We start from the raw sequence: 24944 nt of genomic DNA, 5'->3' as shown, positions 1-24944 counted from the left end.
CAGCAAAACTGTCCCTTACCAGAAAAGCTTCCCTTCCTTCTCACTCTGCCTTCGCTGGATCTTGCTCTTTTGAACTGATCAGAACAGACAAATGTAGCCACCCACCTCTAGGAGGAAAACTGAGCTGCAGCCCTGGTGAAACATAAAGTTTATTTGACTAAAGTGACGCAAAAATTCTTGAAGAGCTCTTTGGCAGCAGATTATCTGGAAATCAGACCATGTGAGGGGGATTGGTGTACAAAAACCTCACCAAGATACTGAGTTGCCCACAGGCTGAGTTCCCAAGACTCTGAAGTAAATGTGGGTGAAGGTTACTCGAGCTTGGATAACTCCAAGGAAAGCGCTTCAAACCAATCCGAAAGACAGGTACTTTATAATTTTGTTTTTAACACAGTGATATCTAAAGTACTTTATGAAATTTAGAGACTCCTAGACTGCTGTCTTCAGAGCCTACCTTCTGAAACCAGCAGATATTTGAGTTTCATTAACTTTCCCTCCTCATTGCTTCTTTCAACTTTGGTTATAAAATCTGAAATACTAACGATAGTCTGAAATATGTATACTACATTTTTTCATTTTAAATGAACTTTTCAGGTCTTAGAGAAATTTCTAACACATTGGGAAAAGGTACACCTAAAAAAGCTTTTTGGGGGGAGACAGATATATTATTTCAGGGGAAAGTTTGTTTTGATTTTTTTAAAAACTTCTAATGCTTTTTCTTGCTTTTCTGATGTTACATGCTCTACTCTGTCTTGTTCAGGCACTTGTCCAGCAATTATGAATGTTGGGAGTCAAATGCCTGTAGCAGAACGTGTTATGACAGTCTGAAATTAGAGTTTTGGCAGTCCACATGATTGCATTACGAATGTAAAGTTTATTTAATTTTTTTTAAGTATTAAACTATAAGGAAAACAAAAGATGCAGAATCTGAAGAAAAAAACCCCAACCCAACAAAACAAACTGTTATTTTAAAATGGTAAAGTAAGCTTTATTAGCTATATTAAGTTATATTTTTAAAAGGTAAACTGTTCCAGCACAGTAAATTATCTAACTCAATGGGACAGATTTATTATAAGTAATAAATCTGGAAAGTATGTCATATATATGTATATTTATAGTCAATAATGTTTACTGCTGAAACCAACTGGCTTGCTGGGTTAGTTTGCTAAGTAAAATGGAAGTTTAAATGAGGAATGCAGTATAACTGAATATATAAATAGTCATGGAAAACATGGTTTGATGTGATAAGATAGCCCGGGGAGAAAAGGATCGTGCCTGTAATGGATCTGGATTCTCAGAAACATTGTGGAATTTTTTAATGTGGGGTGTTAGCTGTCAGGCATTTTACCAGGGAAGGTCTCACACAGATAGGCTTCATCTTCTGATGGTTTTGGCGAGTTAATTGACCATAATTTTCTCAGAGAGTACTTTGTAAACTTGGCATATAGCAACTGACTGTTGTGGGTCCGTTTTCTAATTGGGCAGGGTGTGATGAATTTCAGATGGTTATATACATTAAGAAAAACTGTTCTAAAATTGACATTTCAAATAACCCCCCTATATTATTCCCACACATGGAAATGTGCAGTGCATTTCAGCTTTCCTGCCTTCCTCCAGCATTCAGAGCCTAAAGAAATGTTCACTGTGCATCTTGGTGTCCTTTCTGACGCTAATGTTTTAACTCTTTTTCCAAAACTACGTATTTGCAGCTCTGTTGATCTGGCAATCTGTATTTTATAGAACTTACACAACACAATGAAGCCCATCTCCAAGATAAGTGTTTCATAAAGAACTTAAGTAGAACTTGGAGCCTGAGTAAAGGGGCTGTAATTTGGAGATAGGCATTAACAAGTCCCCTTCAAAGACATATTATCTGGAAACAACAGTGACTGTCCCTTGACTTTCTTTAGGTACTAACACTACAAACAAAAGTATATTCATGCTGGCATGTGCAGCCAGTCTTTGACCTGAGTCTGCAAACAGGTGTGTTACTTGAAACACCGTCCCCTTTAATTTGCCTGTGCAGCCTTATGTTAAGGAACAGTGCTCTGTTTGGTGATACTTGCTGTGTTATGACTCTTCCTTCAAGTTTATATAAATAATTTGAGGAAGAATACAAAAGGATTATCGTTCCCTCGAAGCTTATCTGTTTCCTTGCACTACATATGGACACTCTCAAGCCATAAAATGCAGTTTCACCACCATCCCCCCGCCCCGCTCTGTTCTTTAAATGACTGTCATTAGTTTGGCAGCATTCCCACTACAATACATTGTCTTAAATTTTTAAAGGTAAAATCTCTCTTTCCTGCTGACACTTTAATTTCAGACTGAAACACGGACAAAATTATGACATAAAGCTCACAGTACATGTGTTTATTTCCTATTTTCACATCTTACCTACGTTTAGCCTTATCTGGGAATACATGAGTTAACTGGAGGGAGCTCACTACTCAGCCATTTTTACTTCGGTAAGTAGCCTTTTATTCTCCCAGAAGGGCCATTGTCTCAGTGGGACTACTTGCTGAGTACAGTTCTACTCTGTTTTAATAAAAATGTGAGCAAGCCCTTGGAGAACTACAAATATTTATATACAGGATCCATTCTGTCATCTACATATGCAAGTTTCTTATAAAATACTTGCATATTACAGTGATGTGCAGAAGTACCCAATCCAGGTAGATTTAAAATCACTGGTACTGGGATCAGACCTGGTATGTATGGAAATAATTCACTGGACCTATTAATTTCAAGTTAGCTTTGATTCTACTAAACTAGACTAAAGAAGCCCTGCTGAAAAAAAATGCCGAAAAAATCAATTTTCAATCTGTTGAGGGGTGGTCTCGATATCAGCTTATATCTGTTTTGCACCTAAATACCTCTGATTCTGTGCTTACCAGCAGCCCTACCAAAGCTGGGACTCTGTATCTTCTTACTATGTTTTTATAAATACCAGTTTTTGAAACCTGGAATACAATCTGTCACACTTGCTATCAGCTTGCCTAATGGAAACAAGCTAATAGAAAAGGATATTCTAGGTACTTAATGATGATACTAATGATGATTTAAAAAATAATACTTTTTTAAAGAAATCTGTCTATGTGAACATAGTCAAAAGCAAAAGGCATTACTTCTTTGCATTACGAACTCTAAATATGATTCGTGTATGACACATACTAGGTAAAATTCACCATAATCTGGTGCAATCTAGTCTCAAGACTTAATTGGCAGAAATTTTTATTTTCTAACAGCTCTTCACAGCATGGGAGCATCTGAGCTATTCCGTAATAACTTTGATTAAAGGGTTACTCCTGGCCTGCGCAAAATCAGAGGAAAAATACGAAGCCTCTATAATTCCCTCACACCACACGTGCAGCAAAACAGGAGTGCACTAGCCCACAAAAGCCTGTCAAAAGGGATAATCTTTACAAGATTCTCACTGTCACCCATGTCACATACCTCCCCTCCTGTGCGTAAAGAGAGACTAGGACTTTGTGAGGAGATAGGGGTGAAGACTAGAAAATGTTTACTGCTAGCATTAATCAGACCAGTACCTGGGAACACCCAGGTGCGTGGCTGTTGGGGGGTCACGGTTGATACTGTGGCTCAGAGGTGACAAAAGTACCTACAGCTAAACAGCACAGCCTTTTCCCGTGTGGGATACGTGATTTCTGTCCTGTCATCCAAACGTCTTGCTTGATTTTCTATAAAAATGTAATTTCTTTGGACTCTTGCCATTTACACACAACTGCCTGTGACTGCGTCTTTAATTCAGGTGTAATATGTAGTCAAGCAGCTACATAATTTTAACAATCTCAAATATTCTGTGAGAAAAGTGAGATGTGGGTCAAGTTAACAACAATCATGTTAATGTTTGAGTCTGTTTGCCAACACCATAGGCTAGTACTTCAAAGTATTTAAATTCTTTGCAAGTGCTAGCGTGTAAATGGACAGAAGTAAGGCAGATGGAGGAGCAGTGTGAGTGAGAGAAGTGATGTGAGTTTTGCTACAGGAATGCAGCTGGAAGCCAGTGAGCGGCTGGTACTCCAGCAAGCTTTGGTTTATAAAATTTGCCCATGAAAAAATAACATAATTTGAGTGAAGTGGAATATGTGCAAATATACACATTTTGCAGCTGTGTGACTTAAAATGTATTTGATCATTTGTCGATAAGTAATGACTTCTGCAGTCACACACAGTGAGGCTGAACAAGCCCACGGGCTGAGGAATTCGGGAAGTCAGTGCTGCCCCACCTCAGGTAACGCATTCTCCAGGTGACCTGAGGCATTAAGATTTGCCTCACTTGGAGCATCGGGTGTTTGCTGTACCTCAACCTAATTGTTTTAACCTCCTAGATTAAAAGTTAATTTTCTCCTTAAAAAAAGCAGCACAACAAACAAGCAGAAAACGGAAATAATTTTGTTTTCAAGCGCTGGAGAGCTTTGTTTCGCTCCGTGGTGGAGCATTCAAGGACAGGGGTTCCCACGCTGCCACGGGGCGTCACTGCACACCTCAAATTGAGCAAGGGGATGCTCCCTGCTCGGGAAGGGACCGGACCCCAGCACAGGGATGCTCCCCGAGGATTGCTTTGATAGAGGCAAAGGAGCTGGGTTTGTGTGTCAGGGGATGTACAGGGCGTTTACATCTACAGTGCTGGTTCAAGTTTAGCTCTGTGTGGGAGTAACCAAAAATAATGTAATTAATATTTGGCTGAGCTGAACTGTTGGTGGTGGCTTCAGCCAAGCTCGTAGAAAACACATGTTTTCAATTATCAGTCCTGGTGTTTTCAACAAGCAAGCAAAGCAGGGAATACTTGTGGAGGACAGGCTGCTGGTCCCAGGGTGTTTTCTTTGGAGCAGAGCAAAGGGTGACTCCTGCTCCGTCACCCTTTGCGTAAGGAGGAGCGCAGTTTGCAGGGCTGGCGGCACGGCAGCGTTCCCATGCTCCTGGACAGCACAGCGGTGAGGAGATGGAAACTGCCCTTTAGAATGGTCTCTGTTCAGTGACCAGAGACAGAAAAGGCACAGGTGCTCAGGGCTTCTCGAAGGAGAAAAGTCACATCTACAAAACAGATCAAAAAGAAATGAAGGCACAGCTATCTTTCTTCTTGCTTTCTTTTTCTTTTTCTTCTGTAGATAATTATGTTGGTGATAAGAAGCCGATGTGTATTTATGTAAAAGCAACCTTTGCAACAGCCAAGATTAAAAATAGGTAATAAACTGCCATTTCCTATATCATTCACTGTCCTCGTTCTAGCACCTGTAACTACTGAGAGATCAGTGCAGAGATGAACTGGAGGCTGAGGTGGGCAAAATCCTTCACTATCAGCATGATTTTCCCCTGGACATCTTCCGTAGTGGCCCTAGGATACTTATTAACCCGAAGTCCTCTAGTTCTGCAGCTGTTTACACTGTTTGTAGCGGTTACAATTCCCTCAGATAATTTTTTTTTTCTTGAATTGTAACAAGAGAGGGGGAAAAGTACATTCTCCCACCTTTTTTTTACAGCATAATGAAATCTTCTGATTCTGTAGTGTTCTGTTTTCATGTGCCAACTATGCCACTGTGAACACCACTGCGTAGCTGTAAGAGCCTGTCTCTCCAGAGATTTCCCAGGGTAGCTGATGAGCTGCAATTCTCTTTCAGAAAGGAATAGTTCAAATTCCAGCTGAAGCCCTTGAAAGGTCACACATCATTTCACATATTTGAAGCTCAAACTACTGAAAATTGTACAAAAATATTTCAAATAATGTGGTATTTCTTTCCTGTGGTCTGCAGAAGACCAGAAGGAGCTCAGATCTGGGTAAGACAGCTATCTTGGTTGTCGCAGCAAATAATCAACAATACATTCAACCTCTGCTCAGTAATGAAAGTGCCAAAAGTATCGATGTGCAGAAACAAAGTGTTTTACAATACAGTAAGAGTTTAAGTCTCAGATACGGACAATTCAGTCTCATGAGATAATGCAGTTAAATCAACATCCTTTACTGCTTTCTCATTTATGAGTAAGAAGTGTAAAGTCCAGAACGGCTCAGGTTACTTTTCCATATTCCTACCTTGTATTTAACATGCTCTATACAAAGGCAGTATTGCTGTGGCCTTTCCTAGGAATTCTATGTTAGCACCAGGGGTGGCAGGACTGTTTTCATCTACACAAACTCTTTTGGGACATTTGGAAGGTTTCGGACTCCAAGGACATTCAGGTTTTATAGTCTTGCAGGTAAAACAGAAGCTCCTGTTCTTTGCCATAGTATTTTTCTCTGGATCTCTGAAGATGTTGCAGTCTTTGTGGATGATTAACTAATGGTAGCAAAGTACTGCTCTTGTAAGAATTCAGCATTAATAATGCACTGCTTGCTATATGATGAAAAGATCATTAGCTGGGTAAAGACAGAATGTAAGCCTGAAGAATCAGAGATTTCTGAATGTTATAAACAACACCTTCAAGTGACTTTTATCTTGAGAAAATACTCCTGTTTGCTCTGCAGCTTGGTAACTTTCCTTCTCTCTCCACTTGCACTGATAAATGTTTAGGAAGAGGTTTAACAAACTCGCTTTGCACAAGGCTGAAAACTGGCAAAAACTTGAGTTTTAGCAGCTCTGGCAATGAGTAAATTCGAGCAACGAGCAAAAAATATCCCGTCTGCTTTAGTTTTTCCAACAGTTAAAAGTGAAATAATGGTTATTCTTCTGCTAGGATGTGACAATGATGATATTTGGTGTGGTAAAATGCTTTGAAAAGGATAAAATAGATGTAATTATAGTAATTTAATCTGTAGTGCCATCACACAGGTTGTGTAACACTTTGCTAGCTATAAAACAAAGTTACTACCCCAGGGAATTAACAGTACAGAGGATCAACTCCTATTTCAAGGCTTCAGCCCTATTTCAATATAGGACAAGGGGTAATGGCTTTAAACTGATATAAGGTAGATTTAGGTTAGATATAAAGAAGAAATTCTTTAGTGTGAGGGTGGTGAGGCTCCGGAACAGGTTGCCCAGAGAAGGTGTGGATGCCCTATCCCTGGAAACATTCAGGGCCAGGTTGCATGGGGCTTTGAGCCAACTGGTTTAGTAGAAGGTGTCCTTGCCCACGGCAGGGGGGCTGGAACTAGATGATCTTTAAGGTCCTTTCCAACCTAAATAATTTTATAATTTTATAATTTTGTTGAGTAAAGGCAGCTGGTCATTTACATTAACTGAGCAAATGCGCAGAAAACAAAACATGACTCACTGAATCACAATTCTTTTTCTGTTCTTTTTGTTCTGAAGAAAAAGTTAATTGTGTTAAACCATCCCAAAATAAAGAAAAAGTATATTTCCCCTGGACTGGTCTTCTAGCACCTATGAAGAAGGCATGTAAAGCAGGGATTATTTGCTGATGGGGGACAGTAGCACAGGAGTAGTGCTCACTATCCTTCCTGGGGCTTGGAATCGTAGTGCTGGCAGATCCAAACAGAATGAAAAATAAAACTGGTGACAAGTTTTGCCCCTTTAGACCCACATGTTAGTTCTTATTAAAAACAATAAAATTGAAGTTCCCTGATCTTTTTTCCCTTGTTGACTGAGCCTCAAAAGTTAGTTGATGCAAAACCACTGAGATTTAAATACTTTCCTAAACTTTTCTTTAAGCCTTCTAGATCTGCTGCTAAACACAGCAGACCTGTGGGATTTCTGAAGAAAGGTGGTCATGGAATGTACTTTGTACACCCATTGTTATACCATATCTGTTTTATTAATTCTTCTCCCTTCATACTGGGTGAATCTAGAAATCACCAGCAGAAGTCACAGGATGAACTTAAGAAAATACAAGCCACACTAAACTCTGCCCTCATTTTTGCAAACTGGGAGTCCCACAACCTCCCTGGGTATGAAACCGGTGTTCAAAGGGAGAATGTGGTACCAGAAAACAGCAGGACTGTGACTGCCTGTGAGTTGTCCAGCAATGTGGGCAGAAAGTCCAGCCAATCTGCCTGAGAGGTTATAAGCCAGGTATGCCAGCTTTGGCCGTGGAAGAGGATGGTTGCTTCCTTCCTTTCTCTGTACAAAATCCTGAATGGATTATGTGCTAAATGATTCACATTGCATGCTGCGATGGTTAATTACTTCTACAAGTATTTCACAGTACCTGTCAGTTGTGACTTTGAAGTTATCGGTGTCGGTAAGCCCTGTAATGGATTTTTAACTATTTTTCATTTCTTAGATGGTGTTTGTGCCTTCAATCGGATGGATTTAAATATGGAAAAAGAATTCTAAAAGTGCTGGGAATACGCTGGGAATAAAAGCGTGGGAGGACAAGCCAGAAGGGGACTCTGTGCTGCTGTTCATCTGTTTAAGTGATCACAACAAATCTTGGAAAAAATGGAAAAAAAGCCAACAAGCAATGAGACTGAGCCACTGACTTCCAAGAAAGATGTCTCAGACTGTAATGAAGGAGAAGATTGTAAAGAGAACAGACTTCTGGTCAGGAACCCTAAATCTGCCCTACGGCTAGTGGAGGATGGCAATAAAGTCCGTCCCAGCCAGGGAGATAAAGGGGAGGCAGCTCAGATCTCAAATGGTTATTCAGGGGTTCAGAGCTCGGTTCCCTGCAATGGAATGGGAGAGGTGGAAGATGCCCAGTGCACTGCCCCAGCAGCCCCAACCACCACTACAACCACCACTTCTGCCACCTGTGGAGCAGAAGGCCAGCAGCAGCTGATGGAGCTAGAAGACAGAGAGACCTGGAGTAAAAAAATTGACTTTCTACTCTCTGTCATTGGCTATGCAGTGGATCTGGGAAATGTGTGGAGATTTCCTTATATATGCTACCAAAATGGAGGAGGTCAGTGACTAGTTTTGTATGCTGTTCCTTAATGCTGAACTTGCTTGCTTATAAATGGATGATTTAGTGACTTATTTTAGTATCATATATAACAAATGGCCAAAGGGAAATTACTTACTTCTCAAGCAGGCTGGAAAACCTAAATACTGAGGTAGGATAATAGATACATTAAGACGGAAGAAAAACTACCTAGCAAGATCTAAAAAATCAGTACAACTAGAAGCTGAGAGCCAGTTAGGTGCAGGACTGCCTTCCAGGAGAAAAGCCTCTATCCCTGTCCCAGGGAGTATTTTAAGATAAACCAACATGTCAAAATCAACTCATCAGGAATGCTAGGTCTTAGACTCACTGATGTATCAGCCAAAACATAAATCAAGAAGACCTCGGAAAGGACTTTTGTCTCCCTAATGTAAAGAAGGCATTTTATGGAAGAAATTCTTTTATCTGTAGCCCATCTCACAATTGTATCCATTGTAGCCAGCACAGTCTTGGTGAATCCTGTGTATAATTGTTATAGAAATATGAGAAGCTTGGCCGAGCGTTGCTTCTTACTCACACTGCCAAGTAGTTACTCTTACAAGAAATCCATGGTAATTCAGTGTGGCACACTGGCTAGGGAGGGGATAGGCATTTTCGCTGTGGGATAAAAGGAACTCTTGTTTATGGAGTGCTGGTACTGTTGGAAGAGGAGTCATATGAAGAGTTACAATCATCTGCTTTCTTTATTGCAGGAGCATTCCTCATTCCTTACACAATTATGGCCATCTTTGGAGGCATTCCTCTCTTCTATATGGAACTAGCACTAGGACAGTACCACAGGAATGGCTGTATTTCAATTTGGAGAAAAATATGTCCTATATTCAAAGGTAAAGAAGGGAAATGGAAAATTACTAGGAACTTTCTGAATAAAAGTGAAATTTCTGGGAAAAGTGATCTCATAAAACAAAGTAAGGCTTGTTCTACACAAGATTTTGGCTTTACAAAGAAAGCTTTCATAAAACTTTATCTACACCAGGAGATGTGTGTATGTACTCTTGTATACACGTTTGATGTGCAACTCTTGCACCTTCTCTCACCCAAGCCTGAAATTATCAAAAAAATAAACAGAAGATGTGAATAAAGTAAGTGCAACATTGCTGAATCCAAGGCAAAATTTTAACCACGAAAGAATAAAGATCTACTATTTCTATTACAAACATACTAGAAAGAAATGATTCCCCATTTTCAGCCTGGTCTGTCAATTACTATCCTACCACAGTCTTCTAGAGTAAAAGGACCTATTCTGTATGTACATTTTCTCTTGCTCCCTGTGTTATAGCTCTGGTCTTGTCTTTTTTATTTACTGAGAGTGCAAGATGCCTATTTCTAAATTCCAGGAATTTAGGAACAGATGAAAAAAACTATATAAGCATGTTCTGTCTTGATTAAGGATGCTTTTTTGGAATTGGAGCCTGAGTGTTTCTGAAGCCACAAGAAATTCCAGTGTTGTGGTATGTGTACTTCCTGCAGAGCTGCCTTAGACAGTTACTAGTTGTAGTTAATGTGGTACTCAATTCCTTCCCTCTTTTGTTTTTGTTTCTTTTTTTGGGGGGGCTGAAACTTACTTCATGTAATTATTTCCTGCCTTACCAGGAATTGGCTTTGCCATCTGTATAATAGATCTTTACGTAGCCTCCTACTATAACACCATTATGGCTTGGGCCTTTTACTACCTCGTATCCTCCTTCACGGCGGAGCTGCCATGGACTAGCTGCACAAATGCTTGGAACACAGGCAACTGCACAAACTACTTCAGCAAGGACAATGTCAGCTGGTCCCTGCACTCCATCTCTCCCGCAGAAGAATTTTATACGTAAGTGCATGTAAGTGAGGACAGTAATATTAGACAGAATGGTGGAATATGTAGCTAGCTTTTCTCTGGAGGGGGAGCAGGGCTGTTTATTAATGGTTCCCTTTTCTGAACTGTTCAAATAACTAAACACTGATAGGTGTATGTAAGCTTAGGGTGCATGGGAGGGTAGTCTATATTTTAGATCAAAGGCTCCCAGCCACTGTCAGCTGACATCACTTATCTTTTATCATTACTGTTGTACCATTAATATCAAACTTTTAATAAAAAAAAATATATCCAAAATTACATGACTCTGAAGGCTACTTATCAAGGCCTCAGGACTATTATTAATGCTCAGACCACAGTTTAGGACTGTTCACAGCATACTTAACATAAGCATTTGTTTAAAATATATCTATACTGTGTTCTTCTTTCCTCTTTCAGCCGCCAAGTTCTACAGGTGCACAGGTCCAATGGGCTGGATGACCTGGGAGGCATTAGCTGGCAACTGACCCTCTGTTTATTGTTAATCTTCACCATTGTATACTTCAGCATCTGGAAAGGGGTCAAAACATCTGGCAAGGTGATTGCAAAAGCAAGACATCAACTTGGTAGTATAGTCTAGCAGCAGTTCTAAATTAGCCAATTAATTTGACAGAGAATTATCTCAGACTGTCTTCATGACAGAGATTACAGACTCATGTACTTGCGAAGCATTTACTGTAGAGTGACTGCTACTGTTACCCAAGTAATAGATAACAGCAGTAAGTTACACCACTGTTCTCCGGACAAGAACAACCCTGCCGTGAGAAAGCGTGGATATAGATGTGCAAACTGCCTGTTTACAGACCTTCTGAGAAGTTCACATGAAGATGTTGTAAATGCCAAGAGCTATAATAACTCATTCCTGTTAACCTTCTACCCATGGCACATGCTATCTTACTGTTTTCCCTCACAGGTGGTATGGGTGACTGCCACATTCCCTTACATCATACTCTTTATCCTGCTTGTGAGAGGTGCAACTTTGCCTGGGGCTTGGAGAGGTGTCCTCTACTACTTGAAACCTGACTGGCAAAAACTCCTGGCCACTGAGGTAAAAAAACCCCACGTTATAAAAGGGTAGAGATTGGCTTTCAGCCTATCAGCATGTATACTTCAATGTCTATTTTCAGCATAAAGCATGATTACATGGATGTCTTAGCATGGACTTAAAAGCCTGATTTCATGCTCTTGTTTAAACAGTCATGCTATTCTTTCTGTAACTATAAAGATTTTTTGAGAGTTCACTGTCATTTTAGCTTGAACTAATAGTAGAGTTCCCATTGCATAGAATGAGTGATATGATTAGAAAGAAAACAAATGATCAAACAATTTTATGCCAGTAAAACGGTGAACAGCCTGACATTGAGCAAGAAGCTATGATTGCTGCTACACTGCAACAAAATCCTTTACCTGTGACAGTCACACTGAGCAAACTGAATTTACTAAACCCTAAAAACTGGTCTAGCTGCAGGTTTATTGGCTGTGAGCGGATCCCTACAAAGTTGGGCAGGCTCTTGCACAGCTCAGCAGTGACCACAGTTGCCTATATTCAAATAATGCAGGTTACTAGAGTTGAAACTTCAGATCTCTGCCCTGTCACAAGCTTTGGCAGATAAGCCCAAAGAGACTCACTGTAGCCACCGATTAAAATATGACTCAGTAATGCTTGCAAGTGTGTGTGGAGAAGGAATAAATCAGTTAGGCTGGCATACACCACCAGAAAGAAAGGAGGAATGAGGACAAGACTGAGCTAACCCAACAGACGCCAGGCGTTCCAGTATCTGATGCAGCTCTGAACTCTGTGGATGACAAGTAGTCCATCGAGCTCCAAGGCTGCACTTACTTCACTGCCTATGAAGGCATCTAGTGAGGAGGGTGATGGAAAAACCCCAAACCAATAAATACTACAAATACAAAGATTAAAAATTCTAATGTTTGCAAGTCTGCTGCTGCCCAGCTGATATGGAGAGTTTTGAATGAAGAGGAAATGAAAAGACACCAGTCTCTGATAAAGCAGCATCTCCAATAAGGGACCACATCTTCTGAAAAAGCAATAAAGGGCATTGATATTGTATTGGATGTATCTGAAGTGAGGACAGCAGATTGCAATCTGCGTGCTGGACGATGACAGACTCTGTCTGTGGATGATACAGGGTGGCCTCACATGATGGAAGAGAATATTAGAAATGAGTTGTAATGAACTCCATGTTTCCATCAGAAGGGGATAAATGAATGAGGACTTTCACCTTCAGAAAGAGAACTGATATTGTACTTTAGGAACACAACTCATTAAGGCTGTGGCCACTTCTCAAGTACAACAGGCTTTTCATAACAGGATTGCACTTGCATCTGTCATGGCTACAGCAAAGCTGAACTGAGTCCTAAGGACTAGAGCTGGATCCACACTGTCAAATGTATTTCCATAAATCTAGGAAAAATCTGGGCAGTGATCACCTACTACTTAGCCTGGAGGGGACACAGCCAAACACAGGACTGACTATTCCACAGCACGCAGAAATTGGAGGAAGATGGGCCAAGTCCACTGCGAAATCACAGATAAAAAGTTCTCTGTACATTGCAAAACTTGTGTTAAACTGATCACAGGCAAATCACTGTGAATTAAATAAGATGTTGTCAGAAGTGAAACTGCCAGTGAGTACTTATAACGGTGTTGAGAGATACAATAATGTCGTGGTTTAAACCCAGCCAGTAACTAAGTACCATCAACATTATTCTCATACTAAATCCAAAACACAGCAATGTACCAGCTACTAGGGAGAAAATAACTCTATCCCAGCTCAAACCAGGACAAATAAGCACTGCATAGGCACTAAAATTATAGTGGATATTTACAACTCTCACAGATCTACAATAAATATTCATATTTCAACATGGTGTCTTAAGAAAATGTCTGTTAGACCAGGACCAGGATATAGGCAGACGAGTAAGACACAGTTTTGTAGGCCTAAGTGATATTCTGAATATGCCAAATTCATTTAATCTGTTTCATGTCATTTTTTCTTAATCTTCAATATTTTTCAGGTTTGGGTGGATGCAGCAGCTCAGATTTTTTTCTCCCTTGGTCCAGGTTTTGGGGTCCTGTTGGCTTATGCCAGCTACAACAAATTCCATAACAACTGCTACCAGTGAGTTCTACCTTATTCTACAAGTGAAACTGAGTTAAGAAAATGTAATCGTGGGTATTTACAAAAAAGAAGCGCAGTGCTGGTGAAAGGCACTGAACACTGTACGCTGAAGACCTGTGTACAGATAAATCAGACTGAGGTGTAACAGAACAGAAGTCCTTACTGAACCTGCATAGAACATTTCTCCTCTGTTGTGCCTACCCTAAAGAGATAATATCTACCAATTACAGCAAGGAGTCTAAGACGTGGGAACCTGCCACAACAAAATGGGCTAAACCCCTGCCAAACAATCACATTATAATTATTTAATCTCAGCATTCAGTTAAGAAATTACTTTAGTCTTGAGCTGAAAGGCAATTTATAGTTGTTTCCTTGTTATCTTAAAAAATTCTATTTATAACTTGTAAAACAAAATTCTCAGTTCTTTAATATTCCTATAGTAATTCCTATTTTTTTAAACCCCCAGCATACATCTAGCATTCAATCCAGTGTCAGACTAATGTTACAGGATGTGTTTGAAATTGAAGATGAAAAAGTAGTCGTGGGTTGTTGGTTTTTTCTTTCTTTCAAATGCTTGGTTTTTTCACTGTATTCCCCTAGTTTTTCTAGTCTATCCAGATCACTAACTCACCCCACCTGGTAGTAAGCTATCCTTTCTAGCAGATGCCGATTCCCTGATATGAGTTAGGTCTTCTGTTGCAGAGATGCTCTGGTTACCAGTACTGTGAACTGTGTGACTAGTTTTGTGTCTGGATTTGTCATTTTCACTGTGCTGGGATACATGGCTGAGATGAGGAATGAAGATGTGTCAGAAGTTGCCAAAGATACTGGTAAGCTAACTTTTTGTACACATCTCAAACTGCTTCTAAGATGTATTTGTATATTATCTTCCAGATTGAGAACAGCCCAAATCATGCAAAATACTTAGTATATAATTCAGGATACTGACTTACTTTCTAATAAGGGCACTGTTACAGAGTACAGCTAAAAAAATCATTCCATAAAAGACAGCATATAGAAGTCATACTGCATGCAGCTTCACAGATGCGGTGGTAACTGCATACTGCAAAATAGCCTAGGGAGAGAAGTTTTCCCCTGGAAGAGAACCTGGCACAGTGAAACAGCCTGTCTTCCTCGCAGCAGCAGCGCACTAACAATCATCCCCAATTCTCTGTTCTTGTATCAGGACCCAGCCTTCTCTTCATTACGTATGCTGAGGCCATTGCAAACATGCCTGCTTCCACTTTCTTTGCCATCATCTTTTTCCTGATGCTGCTCACGCTGGGGTTAGACAGCACGGTGAGTAGGCAGCATGCGAGACAGCAGACCTCTCAGATACCTGGTGTTTGGCCTTACCCCCCCAAACACCCGAAGAAACAGAATTGCAAATATTGCACCATCTCTAATGGGTTTAAAGCTAGACTGGAATCTCCATGTGCATTCTGTAGGACAGCAACTATTACTCCAATTTTGACCTAAATAGGCCTAAATAAAACAAAATGATTTGTCAGTGTCATACTGTGACAATTAGTAACAGACTTGGAAACACAAGCAACACACTTGATTCATCAACCCCTGATTGAATGCAGCCTTCCAGGCTCCTTCTCTCTTGTACTTACAAACTTACAAAGCAATTATTAAATTCTGGGACTTTTTCACACTAATTGGATTTAATAAGTGGGAACTGGAAGTGGCATTTCCAGCAGCACTGCAAAAAGGAGATGTAATTACTTCCCATGTAAGCCTGTTTTTATAGATTGAGAATCAGCTCCTTCCAGGAAGGCAAAACTCAGCTGATTTCACAATCTCTGCTCTCCTGAACCACCTACCACTTGCCAGCACCCTGTTACTTGTAATGTAGTACTTCCTCTGGGTGCTAGGTACTTCCTAGAGATATGTGAAGACTAAATCCCCACCTTAAAGAGTTTAAAAGTTCTGAAGAAAGACTGTCTAAACACCAGTCACACCAACTCTACAGACAGAATTAAAGCACCAGAGTTTCAATGCTTTAAAGCTCCTTTAAGCTATGAAACATACTTTAAAGTAGGTAAAACTGCCCTCTATTTTCTAGTGATTTTTCCATGCTTTTCAGTTTGCAGGACTAGAGGGAGTGATTACTGGAGTACTGGATGAATTCCCGCATGTCTGGAGCAAACGCAGAGAATTCTTTGTCCTTGGTCTGACCATCATTTGCTTTTTGGGATCATTAGCAACCCTGACATTTGTAAGTATTTTAATCACTCCTCCATACTGGCATATGACTCTTCATACTGGCAAACGACATCTTGGAGAGGGCGGTATTTTTTGAAGAGAATTTCAAGAAATCAGATTAAATCTCCAGCCTGTTTTCTTTATGTATCAGAAATCTATATTTGGAATGAATGTGAACAGTATCTCTCACTAGGAAATGTGTTGCAAAATGTTCCTACTGCAATTCAGCAGAACTTTAATGTGCTACACATGATAAATGACGCAGTTGCTGTTCAGTCAGTAAGCAGTCAATCTTCCACATTCTGTGTATGGTGCCTATCCTCAAAAGCTCCATGTTTAAAAATAATATGTATTGTTATTTTAACTTTCACAATATTTGAAATGTATTTTGAATTTTTAAAAAGAATGATCAAAAAAATATCGGCTGGAAAATGCTGTAATTGACTGCTGCTGTTCTCCAAAAATTTCTAGCAATGAACTTCCTGGATCTTCCTCATCAAATCAGGCCAGAAGTCATCATCATTCATACCATACAGTCCCTGTGGGGCTCATGGGACTTCATTTTCACAAGAAACATTTTGAATAATGAGTGTAATGATCACAAGGGACAAGAAAAAAATACTTGGCCTTCCTGTCACGATTCACTCCACTTGCACATTTATGTGCAACTTCCTCCTTGTTTAAAGCATTTGCTGTAAAAGGAGACTTAGTTCCTCTCTGAGCCACAGTGCTCTCCTCCTCCTTGAGTCCAGATCCCAAGTGGAAAGAAAGCAAAGTAACACATCATTTATTTCCTATTCAGTAACTATGGCTAGCATTGGAGAAAGATGCAATCGCAGAAAGCCAGCAACAAGCCATCCCATCAAACCCCAGCAAATCTCATTTGTTCATTAAAATCCAGCTAAAACATCCAGCAGATTCAGTTTTAGCTTTTCTGTGTGGTGAAATATGTTGACAGAGAGCGAGCAGAGCAGCAGCACGCTCGAGGATTTCACTGGCAAGAACAGCCACAAAGTGACAGAACTGACTGAATTGCACCCATCTGTGAATGCTCTGGTTCAGATGAAGGCAACAATAAACAACAGTATTACAGGACTGCCATCACTGGATCTTTGGTTCACTGATAATATGATCTCCTTTCTAGGGAGGCGCATATGTGGTAAAGCTGTTTGAAGAATATGCCACTGGTCCAGCTGTCCTAACTGTTGTGTTTCTGGAAGCAGTTGCCGTGGCCTGGTTCTACGGTACGTCTACTGCCACGTCAACAAACACCACCAACCCAAAGTACCGAGCTTCTGCAGTGTTGCATTTCCCATTTCTGCAGACAAGATCACTGACATCTCCAGAAAAAGTTTATAAAACCTTTTTACAAACTCACTAAATCTGTGAGAATTATTATTAATTTTGTCTGACAGACGTACCATGTAACAAAAGCTATCACTCAGAATAATTAAGGATTTAATATAATTAGAGAATTATAGGAACTCAACAGTTTTTCACGATGGATTCTGAATTTATTTGCTGTGCATACAAAATGCCATGCACCTACTTATGAAAAATTTGTATCTGCTGTCACCATTCTCCCCCACCTTGTCTCCACAGGCATCACCCAGTTCTGCAATGATGTGAAAGAAATGCTAGGCTTTACCCCAGGCTGGTACTGGCGAATTTGCTGGGTAGCAATTAGTCCCATCTTCCTTCTGGTGAGTTTTCTTTACAGCTTTTTCTTTACAGCACAAGAAAGTAACATTGCACAATGCAGTTCCTTAGACTTCTAATAGCTTACTTGCAGAATTTCGTCGTGAAGTTCTTTAGTAACAATTTTTGTTAAACCAAAAAGGTTCAATCAGTAAAAAATCCAATACAATGCTGCAAGGTCTTGTTATTAAATCACTATTTTAAGGATTTTTGTAGATGATCTAGCTAAGTAAGACTGGCTTCTGAATAACTCCCCTCCTTCAACAAAGTTACTTTGTTTTGTTGTTTTATATTTCCCTCAGCAAAACAAAGCAGTAAAAGATTATGATGAAGCATACTCTCTGGGGAAGAAAACCAAGATAGGTAAACATACAGCCTCAGCAACGGCTGACTGACAACTTGAGACTATTCCACTTAAAATTTACAGCAGTTAATTGCAACCTTTATAAATCTGTAATTCAGAATTGGAAATACTGTCCCAATGTTTGACTTGGCAGTATTGATAACATTTTAACATAGAGTATTCATTTCCTGATCCAAAATTAGTTCACACTATCTTTTATTGTTACTAGCCTTAGTGAGAGCAGAGCAGGTCAAGATGGAATTTGTGAAGCACAGAATGTAGATTTAAGACCTACAGAGTGAATTCAAAACACTTGTAATCATCAATCCATAATTAACAGATTTTCATTTTATTACGCCTAGAAAAAGAAAGGGGGAAAAGGCTATAAATACAAGTGTGACACCACAAACAATTTTTATAGTACTGTCCCCTTTGTGATCCTAAAACAGTAAAATAAACAGAGAAGAATACAGCTCTGGTGATGTGGTTACTAGGCAGAACTATTTGTGTTCTCTGTGAAAACTAAACTAAACTAAGACCAGAAGGTACTATGTTATTCTGTACAGAAATTTTGCTGGCAATCCTGATCTTCTGATGATACGCTGGAAAAGACGAAGTCAGAGATCCTTCCAAGGATAGTCACAAGTATTATTCCTGTAATATTCAACTAAAAGTGTTTGTTGTTTTACAAGAAATTTTTCAGGCATGAAGGGCATGCACAGGAAAATGATCTAACACCATTAATCAAGCTGATGCCAGCATACCATATCCAAACTAGTATTAACATTTGTAAAAGCTACCGAAGAACTGAAATACTATGGAAAAATATCACAGAAAAGCTAAAATGTGTGGAAAATAAGTAGTAGTGAAAAAAATAAAATCTGTATAGCTTATCACAGAGAAAACTGAAAGCTGATGTGATTACCACAGGCAAGTATTTTAACAGTATTTGAAAGAGTATTAAAAGGGTCTACAACCAAATAAAGAACAGCGTAACACCACCACCGTGGCTATGAGTTAAATTCAGACAAATAAGAATCGACACTGATCATGATTAAATATGGGACAAGCAGCTAACTGTCTGCTGTTACTGTACACTTCCTATTTCTGGTGGTTTAAAATGAAGATGATGCTGTTCTGGAAGGGATGCTTTAGCTGGAATCAAGTTACAGGGCCCAGTACAAAAGTAACTGGATGAAATTCTGCACACTGCTATCAATCCATCTCATTTTGTCCATCCAACATTTTTTATTCCTTTAAGTGTACAAGTGTGGTCCTGAATTTTCTCTCTAATGCTTCTTAGGTAAGAACCACCACCATGTGTATTTATGGAATAAGCAACTTGTATGAGCATTTTTACCTAGTTCCTTTGTTACTGGTTGGGCTATACCCAAAAGCGCTTGAGCTCTTTTAAACTTCCTGAATGAAAGTCCGGATATCCAAAAGTGGGTTTTGGGGGTTTCTTTGGTTTTGGTTGTTTTTTAAACATCCATACTAATGTCATCTAGGATTTTTTAAGTGTCAACGTATTTTTAATCCTTCTTGAGTCCTACTCATTATTTTTTAGTTCAATGCTACACTAGGACACAGAGCTCCCTAAAGCAAAGTGTGTGCCATCAAAACACATGTATTCATCCTTTTCTCTTTTTCAGTTTGTCACTTGCAGCTTTCTGTCCAACCCTCCTGAGCTACGGCTTTTTGATTATAATTATCCCTACTGGACCACAGTAGCAGGTTATTGCATAGGAACCTCTTCTATTATCTTCATTCCAATCCACATGGTTTATCGGTTGATCATCACTCCAGGAACACTTAAGGAGGTATCCACAATGCTCTGTTGCTTCTATTTGACTGTTAGGAAGGAGACGATTCCTATAAATACTGTGTGTAGATTTTTCTAGGGTCTAATGACCTGGGACTTTAGGATTATTGCTGTTTTGTTCCTAGCCAGCTGACAGCTAATTGTCTTCAGCCCGTTCTGAGTGATTCACAGATCTCCCCAAGTCTTACTGAGGCCACTGACATACTCATATATAGTATCAAGTAATTTTTTTTAAGCTCTGTTGAACTAGAAGCTCTTCCTAGAAATCACACAAGACATAGTATTATGGGAATGAGGCAGTGAAAGATTGGTTCCCTTGGGTATGTCTGTAAGAACAAGTTTCTTTTTCTCTCCCACATTTAGTAAGACTTCTCTGCCATAAATCCGTGGCAGTGTGTGATGATATTTTGGGGACTTCTTCTAAGTTCACATAAGTTCAGAAAGAGTGTGTTCAGCCAGCAGGCTCAGGGTATCCACATAAACTGCAAAGTCCTAAAGCATGAATACAACATCTGTAAAACCTTGATTCAAATCATGTTGCAAATAATTAAAAAATAATGCTGTGTTCTTCTATAGCACCTTACATCTTCGCAGCGCTGAGATAACAGAAGCCTGAAACATCCTTACGTTGTAGTTAAAGAGGTGTAACTCAAAACCAAGTCATATTTTTGTCACAAATCTATTTCCAAATGGCTGTCAATGTTATGTATTACCTCTAAAATGAATCAACTTCTAATACTGATTTCTTTCCAACAGCGTATTCTGAAAAGCATTACTCCAGAAACAGCTACAGAAATTCCTTTTGGAGACATCCGCATGAATGCAGTATAAGCTAACCTGTTTTCTGGGGAGAAAGAGGGGGAGCATAAAATGTAACTTTCTCCATACTATGCCCCCAAATAATTACATTTCCAGCTGAGACAACAAATGGAGGAGTTTTCTGTGGAGGCTGCATCACTGACAATGGGCATTTGGAAATACAATGCCTCCAGCACATTTATCCAAGCAATTCAATGAAATCTACTGTGCACTTCTAACCAGACTGAACTGACTGACAACTAAGTCATTCTGGAAACAAGAGGTTGTCTGTGTGCACACCACTACTCCATGAGTGGGCACTCGAGCTGTTTGAAAGTGTGCGTGACTGCAAAAGCCACTGTAGGACGAGTATCAGCAGGTGGGAGTAGGTGTAGATCCCAAGTCTGTGGCAGTACTCCTGTATCTTCCTCAATGTGATTGTTCGTACTGGGCAATGTCGTATTTGCTTCTAAGGTTCTAATTGCTTAAACTACACTGAAAAATACAAAAATATTTCTGATAGCCATACATTACTCAAGTACCACAGGGTTTTATAAAGCAGGAAAAAAAAATATAGCAAATTCCCCAAGTTTGAAGTTGAGTAGACAGAGGAAGAGGAAACAATCCTGGGCAGCACTAATATACAGCTCTGCATACATTAGCACACGTATTTGGTAGCATTATCCTCTTTTGCGTTTCCTACATTTTGTAAATGGTAACAGTTTCTATTATTTCTTGCATAACAAATACTACAAAAGCATTTTTGTAATGTTGTAGGCTTCACTTTCCCTTAGACCCAGTCAAGCCACAAAAACTCATCGTGGGTTACTTGAGAAGTACCAGAGTTGCTACCACTTACTACAGCATTTTTATAACCAAGCTATATATTCACAAAATCACTGTCCTGACAGACCTAACACTTACACCCAAAGAAACTACAAACCAAAAATTACTTTTTTTTTGAGTTCTGATGCCAAAAAGTGGAATCTTAAAGATCTGCTGCTCTGCTTCGTAGTTTTGGTTTTAGGTTTTTTGTTTCTTTTTAATTTCACACCTAAAATTTGCTGGAGCCTGTGGCTTTTTCTATTCTTTCCTAGTACAGAAGTAAAGTTTAGAATAATCCTTTTGGCTGGCTGGCAAAAGTACATTTAACAAACTATACAAACCTACTTTGAAGATTTAATAGCTCATATTCTAACGTGAACACATTTGATTTTCACCCTGAAGAAGAAAAGGAGGGGAATTTTTTTTTTTTTTTTAACAAAAAGATGAGTAGAGCTCAGCAGGATTGATTCTCATCAGAACTATTTATATTAAATTTTGAGGCACTGATATACAGATTAACTTCCATGCACATTAACCTCTTTCTATTATATGCATACACATGCTCTCCGAATGTAACTGCCCTTCAGACTGACTGCAGCTGCCAAGTCAGTTGGAGGACAATAGTTCTGCTGCAGTTACATGGCGAAGTTGAGAATAAACCCTAAGTAGGCATCATTTATGTAAAAACTTGCATTGTATTTTTACTCTACCACATAGATTATAACAAAAGTAAAATAAAATAGAGGACAAAAGTCTCTTTTGTATCTCATGGTCTACTTAGGTAATGTACTGCTAAAATTAACAAGGTTATATATGTATTCACAGCAGCAGGCATTAAGAAACCTGTTGAAGAGTTTACATTGGTACAAAGAACTCGCCACACTAGGGGAAAGCAGTGATGGTGTGTTTGCCTTTTGAAAACATTTTCATCACCTCCACCAAGGTTTTTCTCCTTAGGCGTGCAGACATGTCCTGGAGGAAGGCCTCTTACACTTCAGCTATTGACTTCAGTTCACTTAAGTCTCAAGCCCAACTTCAATACGGAAGTAAAGGGACAAGAACTGTTCTTTCAGAACTACAAACAAAAATATCCTGAACTGTTTTTAAAAAGGGAATATATTCTTTCATTGCGACCCAAAAAAAGTTGTAATAAATCCATCTTACTGGACAGGTACTCATAAGAAATGGTTTTGCGGCTTATCCCTCAAGTATATTTGAAATATACTTCCAAAACTGCCTTCATTGGAAGAAACGAGGAACAGTTTGGGAATTCTTTCAAGATTAGAAAGGCAGTTAGTTCTTCAGTTATCAATCAGAAAATTACCGATTTTTTTTTAAAAAAATTCAATTTTCTGTTAGGAGTTCATTAATTTAAAAAAACACAAATGACATGTCGAAGTCAGATTAATTAGGTATTTGTATGTATCCAGTATCAAAGTGTGGGAGACAAAGGAGAAAACTCTACCCAGCTTCTTCACTCTTCAGACTAGTGTTCAACTAGTGCTAGATAAGTTTCCTCCTAAATGGATAAGTATTTAAATAGACAAATCTTACAAATCGAATTTTTTTTTTTACCAGACTTAACACTATTTCATGCTAGGCTCATTAAACAAACCAAACACCACCCCCAAACTTACAGTTCCAATTTTTGGTCATTTACACATAGCCACTTGCTCTTTAAACAGATATTTTACTATCTTTTATTAGGAAAGGTAAAACAGAAATGGTTGAATTAAATATGAGCATTATCTCTATCAAAGCCAGAGTTTCTCTTTCAACCATTTCAAACTGAAACTGGAAACATTACTTCTAATGGAATACTTTGAAGAGTAGTAACTGCAGAAATCACTGCTATTTAGTGTGCAGCACTACTGATGTTATTCCTTTATAACAGCATTTGAAACGGCAAAAGATGTGTCTTTAATTCATATTTTTTAAGGCACTAATATACAATAGACATTGTCTCTCTGGGTGGTTTTAGCACAGAATGCTGAGCAACCTCCCAAGAAGGGCCACTGTTTTCTAGTGGATTAAGTCAGCCAAGAAGCCCTGATATTAATACAAGTCCTGCAATAGTCACAGGGCAAGATCTCTCAGCCGTTTAAAAATGGGAATAATGCACTCTGAGTATAGATGTACTGAGAGATGGGGAAAGTTTTTAAATTTATTTGAAGATATAAAAAGTAGACCTGCAAAGTCACAGGAAAAATATTTTTAGAAATAAGATAGTCCAGAAGATCATTTGTGATATTAGATCTTTGCTCTCTTTACTAGGATAATCCAGTCTGGTTTATGGGAAGAGAGGGCAAAGAAGCCCTCCAGAACTGGATTAAAATGGCTTTTCTTTTCCTGACTACTACAAAGATAAAATACATCCATGTTTTCATTCTATAAAAGCTGAACATGCAAGGCAGTTTAGTCCTCATCAGTTTTTTGTTACATGGCATACTGGTTTGAAGCCTTCTTAATCTTAAAAGTTCACTATTTTAGTATCTCTATTCAGCCAAGTGGTTGAAATACTGAGAAATTATTTAATTTAATATCCATCTGAAAACATCTAGAGTAACCAGTATTTATCAGGTAGCTCAACAAGTAGTCATACAGTAAACACTGGTTTTGTACAAAACCCAGTTATATTGATACCAAACAGGCTGCACTGCAATTAAAAAGTGTTCTGAGGCAAACAAATTCCTTCTCTTCTGATCACCTTCTGCTTATCAATCACATCAGTATGTCCTACCCTCTATTCCAAACAGTGAAAAGGAAGTTACAAAACTGCTAAATTAGGACCATGTTTGCCTTTTAAGCCAAGAGAATTAAACTGGATTTTTAGCTGTATAGAACTAAGTATTCTCTCCAACTTGTACATGATGCACCTGTATTAATTTATGCGGCTGTTTAGTTACAAGTGTTGCAAGCTGATTGTAAGTCATCAGTATGTGCCTTGTACTGTAAACTGTTATTGTAATAAATTTAATATTCATAATCCATCTGTAGAAGTCTCTTGTGCCTCTCTCTTAATTCCAAGAAAAAGCAGAGTATCTAGTCCAGTTTACTATACCAACACGGCGTCTTTGACAAAAAGCAGCGGATTTCCTTCAGTTTTTGAACCCTGGCCCACTGCTAAACACTTCCATTCTATTCCAACACAAGAACGAATGCACATTTCGTTTGTTTAGACAGAACAGCAAAACCAAACTGATCCATGCTTGGACTAAGTGCTTAGCTACTTGATTAGCTTACACATAAAACTCATTCCATTCCAAGCCTTTGTAAACTGGCAGGCTTTACTCAAATTTTGTCTCATTACTAAGACTGCTGAACAAAAGACTAGAGAAACACCAATCTCAAATCTTTATATTAATGACCTTACTGTAGCACAGAAGTTATAAACTTACTACAAAACAA

At 39.0% G+C, this 24944-nt stretch overlaps 1 protein-coding gene across 3 annotated transcripts; it reads left to right on the top strand.

Annotated features, from left to right (window-relative positions):
- SLC6A4 (solute carrier family 6 member 4) lies at positions 1-24526 on the top strand. 3 transcript variants are annotated; one of them, XM_027791013.2, is made up of 15 exons: positions 2-366; positions 2408-2468; positions 8200-8820; positions 9552-9686; positions 10453-10672; positions 11096-11234; positions 11610-11744; positions 13736-13839; positions 14542-14669; positions 15026-15138; positions 15932-16063; positions 17195-17294; positions 17653-17753; positions 19744-19911; positions 20670-24526. In XM_027791013.2, the coding sequence occupies exons 3-15, from the start codon at positions 8358-8360 to the stop codon at positions 20742-20744; spliced, it is 2013 nt and encodes a 670-aa protein (XP_027646814.1). In that variant the 5' UTR covers positions 2-366; positions 2408-2468; positions 8200-8357; the 3' UTR covers positions 20745-24526. The 3 variants fall into 3 exon arrangements, with proteins under 3 accessions (XP_027646815.1, XP_027646814.1, XP_005240479.1); XM_027791014.2 differs by lacking the exon at positions 2408-2468 and having other exon boundaries at positions 1-366; positions 10480-10672; XM_005240422.4 differs by lacking the exon at positions 2408-2468.
- The last annotated feature ends 418 nt before the right edge of the window (positions 24527-24944 follow it).

Source organism: Falco peregrinus, chromosome 2 (genome assembly GCF_023634155.1).
Source record: "Falco peregrinus isolate bFalPer1 chromosome 2, bFalPer1.pri, whole genome shotgun sequence".
Classification (NCBI taxonomy): Eukaryota; Metazoa; Chordata; class Aves; order Falconiformes; family Falconidae; genus Falco; species Falco peregrinus.
The sequence above is the reverse complement of the archived record's forward strand: the minus strand, read 5'-3'. Positions and strand labels throughout refer to the sequence as shown.

Excerpts from the sequence above, each read along its gene's own strand:
- SLC6A4 (XM_005240422.4), top strand. The coding sequence starts at position 8,358 with ATGGAAAAAAAGCCAACAAGCAATGAGACTGAGCCACTGACTTCCAAG. Across the intron at positions 11,745-13,735 it reads AAAAACTCCTGGCCACTGAG|GTTTGGGTGGATGCAGCAGC; the intron begins GTAAAAAAACCC and ends AATATTTTTCAG. Across the intron at positions 16,064-17,194 it reads CATTAGCAACCCTGACATTT|GGAGGCGCATATGTGGTAAA; the intron begins GTAAGTATTTTA and ends TCTCCTTTCTAG.